We start from the raw sequence: 4,175 nt of genomic DNA, 5'->3' as shown, positions 1-4,175 counted from the left end.
TATATATATATATATATATATGTAGTATATACTATATATATATATATATATATATATATATATATATATATATAAAGGAAGAAATATTTATCCTATTTTATTCATATTCGCGATATTATATTATACTTGTTTCATATTTTTCAAATAATTTTGTTCAGTGAATAAAAGTACAAATATTTACTCTCAACTATTTGCCTCACATATTCATATTACATGTATTAATATTATATATTGATTTATACGTAATTCAAGAAAATATAATTTTGAATTCGTGTATGTGTCATCGCAGAGTCCTCTACCACCACTGCCACCTTCGCCAACACCAAGTACACCACCGCCAATGAGTGCGAAAGCCTCTAGCAGTGTAACTAGCTATAGTCCGGAAGATATGCTAACGGAAGAAGAGGAGGAGATACCTGAGTGTGTCCTTGATTTTCCACGGGAAAAACTCAACATCGTTGAAAATCTTGGCTGTGGATACTTCGGCGATGTTCATCTCTGCGAAGTTGACAGGTTTCCTGGATACGATGAGGTTTTCAGAAACACCTCCAGCGATTTAGTTATTGTTAAATCCTTGAAACCAGGATCTTCTGACGCTCTTAGGTAAGAACCATGTAATTTTTTTCGATTTATATAATGGTATATAAAAGCAAGTTATAGCTATTGAATACTTTATCTTTTAAGAAAAATAATCTCTTCAAAAAATTGAAAAATAGCAGTAGTTGCAAATGATAATTGACGTCTTAAAATATTTAATATATTATTTATTTTATAATGAAAAATTTTCTCATTTTTTTATATTCTATTTTTATAAATATATCTAGATAAATATATTTAGATAATGACTAGTATTTAATATAACGTTATGCGATAGCATGAAATTTTACTTTGATTAAATTTTTCTCAATTTACATAAAGGTATACAAAAATAAGTTATGGAAATTGAATGCTTTATTTTTTGAGATTAATCGTGTCTTCAATAATCGAAAACAGCAATCGCAAATAATAATTAATTTATGTTCTAAAGTTTTTAATTTAATGTATTATTTATTTTGTAATGAAAAATCTTGTCATTCTTTTATATTCTATTCTTGTATCTCGATAAATATTTTTATGATAATGTTTAACAGAATGTTTTATTGAGAATGTGTTTTGTGATGAGAACATAAAATTTCATATCAATTAAATTCTTCGCAATTATCGTCAATATTGCGTTAATTAAATATAATCACTAGGCATTTAGATATTATCGTACGAATATCAAATATATGGTATCAAAATATTAACTTTAAAACATATATTTTGTACAAAGCTTAAATATCTCGGGAGACAACCGCTCCTACAATCAAAAAGCGAAAGCGAAAGCAGTGCCTATCTCTATCGACGATAGAAAATTATTCCAATAGATTATAGAGCGTCGCGTTAACGGCGTAATTCAATAAAGCGGCGCAAAGTGATTCCGAATGTAATGACACGCTACGCGCATTAAGTAGATGTGGCCGGATAATGCGGAAGGGCTTTAAGCGATCGATGATTGGCATGTAATCGAATAACTCGTCCGTGTTCATACACGCATGTCTGCGTCAATATAATTTTTCATAAAGCGGTGAGAGAGGAGGGTTCTTTCACCTTTAGAAAATTGGAAACATAAAATCCTATTCTGTATTCAAAGCATCTTTCTACGGGACATACGATTTAGCGATTGGTAATATGAAATATTCGTCAATAATCTTGTTTATCCTGAATGTTATTTATGTTTCGCAATTTTCGAAATCCCGTCCACGTCTAAATCCACCATTACGACCTACTTAGCAAATCAGCATGTATGCACTGTACGTGCTTCATCGTGGCTTTTTCAGTGAAATATTTGAAAATCAGTATCCACTGATTACAGAGCGATACTGCGCAATATGCTTAATTGGATAATATTATATAAAGAAAATGATTATTCCGCGCACTCTATAATTTATAAATACAATGAATAAAAATTACAAACTGTACTTTGTAATATCTCATATTATGCGTCATGTATAATTATATGCGCAGTTCCACACTGATCCAATTCATATCGAAGCGTATTTGTTTCTATAAAGTACATTTCAGAAAAATCTAGAATCAATGCTTGAACGAAGATTTTCGTAGCTCAACCATGAACACTACATCAGCCAATAAAAGAGATCCTTTTATTGCATTCGCGATGCCGCTATAACAACGTTTTGTTCGGACGATCATGATTTTCCCTCTTCCTATAGACCGATAGGGACAGGAACAAGCAACGGAGCGCGTCGTACCGGATTCACTGCATCGGCCCGACGACGCGCAGTAGCAAAAGGATGATCCTCGCAGACAGGATCATGGATGGCATTGTCTACAAAACACATTTTGCCATCTGGGAAAAGCCCGCGAAACCCGTGTCGTCGCGCGAAATGGATGCAACTCATGTTAGAGCGCAATCATTCTCTCGCTGGCCTTTATTCTTTTCCACGCCTTTCTTTCTGTTGGCTACAATCAACTCGCGTTCCACGAAAAAGTCTATCAACCAATCTGCCTGATAGATTTTCGTTTTTTGATCCTATTATACATTTCGTCGTCTGATGATTGAATTTTTCGATGCAAAAAGGAATTTCATTTTCCGCGTTGACATTTTCAATTAAGTAATTTTGTTGCGCATATACGCATGTTCTACGAAAAAAATGTACTGATGAATTTTAAAATATTTCCTAAAAATTAATATCATGTATAAAATAAAACGTGCTGGTCGGTCAAATACATATCTCATCAACGAAACTCAATATTATAATACATCGCATTTATTCGAAATACATTCGTGTTTACTTCTCTAAATGAAAGCGTGCTCGTCTATGCAAATATGTTGAAATCGTAAAAATGCAAATTTTCAATAATTTCAGAGATATCATGGAATTACTAGAAATTATCCTGTGTCAAAATGTTTATGAAATGATCTTTTTTTCGTACCAATAAAATTGATTATTCGACTATAGAATAATAAAGTGGCTCATTAATCGCTAGAATTTTTATTGGATTGATTTATAATATGAGGAGATAATTTTATATCAAAAATTGTAAAGAATATAGGTTTCAATTGTCATACAGTTCAATTGTCATTGAGTTCTTATCGAATTCACAAACTATTCGATGTGGCAGTTTATATCATGTTCTGCATCGTCTGCTCTTGCTAGAATTTACTCACATGTGTAGCACAGTAGTGCATAGTCGCAACCCTTATTCGCGGTTGTCCTTATTCGTGACTCGCGCTATAACCCCGTAGATAGGTTTCTCTTTTATCCTTGGCATTTCTGTATTGCTTTCCTGCCTTTCTTTCTTCTTCGCGAGACAACGAAAACTTCCGAGAGACAAGCGAGCGATACCGGAACGGAATATCTACATTACTTCCAATATATATATCGGCATCCGTATTCAATACTCACGGCCTTGGTACCGCGGGCACCTATAAAGATATTACTTCCGGATGCTCCATGTGTTTTCCAGGATAGAATTTCAACAGGAGGCAAAGAGACTGGTACGACTCGCCGATCGAAATGTCGCGCGGCTACTCGGTGCCAGCCTTGAGAACGATCCCATGTGCATCGTATTGGAAAACGGCGAGTATGGGGATTTGAATCAATATCTGCAAAGTCACATCGCCGAAACTTCAAACTTGCACACGGCTAAGACGCTTAGGTATGATAAACACGATACTTTTCTAACTTAATTTCCATAGTTTAATTAATATTATTACCTCTTAAACATGTGCGCTAAGATAAAGTATCATATGTATACTATAGTTTATGTAAAATTTATGTATGGAGAAATCGAAGACTACATGTCTAACCTAAGTTTTGTGATTTTTTTCTAATTTTTTGTTGAATTAAAAATTAAAAATTAATAATTTCTTACTAGAGGATTTCTGAATACTAAAAAAAATATAAAATATTTTCAATTATTTACATAGATGCAGCATAAAAGAAGTAGCGTTTTTCGTATTGAATACATCACTGTTAAAAACTCATAATATCAAATTATACTGAATTTGAATTATTTAATTATTTTCTTTCAGGTCGCTATTGCCTCTATTCAATATGTTGTTAATTTAATTAAAACAATAAACAATTTAATTCAAGAAAATGTTTTAAATGTAGTTTATTATTATATAT

General features: G+C 32.5%; 1 protein-coding gene across 1 annotated transcript in view; it reads left to right on the top strand.

Moving 5' to 3' along the window:
- Positions 1–4,175, top strand: part of LOC105619447 (discoidin domain-containing receptor 2-like) — an 80,668-nt gene that overhangs the window by 59,117 nt on the left and 17,376 nt on the right. The window contains exons 9-10 of the mRNA XM_012200965.1: positions 290–603; positions 3,511–3,702. Coding sequence (XP_012056355.1) covers positions 290–603; positions 3,511–3,702 — 506 coding nt within the window. The remainder of the gene's footprint in view (positions 1–289; positions 604–3,510; positions 3,703–4,175) is intronic.

Source organism: Atta cephalotes (genome assembly GCF_000143395.1).
Source record: "Atta cephalotes unplaced genomic scaffold scaffold00021, whole genome shotgun sequence".
In the NCBI taxonomy this organism is placed as follows: Eukaryota; Metazoa; Arthropoda; class Insecta; order Hymenoptera; family Formicidae; genus Atta; species Atta cephalotes.
The sequence above is the reverse complement of the archived record's forward strand: the minus strand, read 5'-3'. Positions and strand labels throughout refer to the sequence as shown.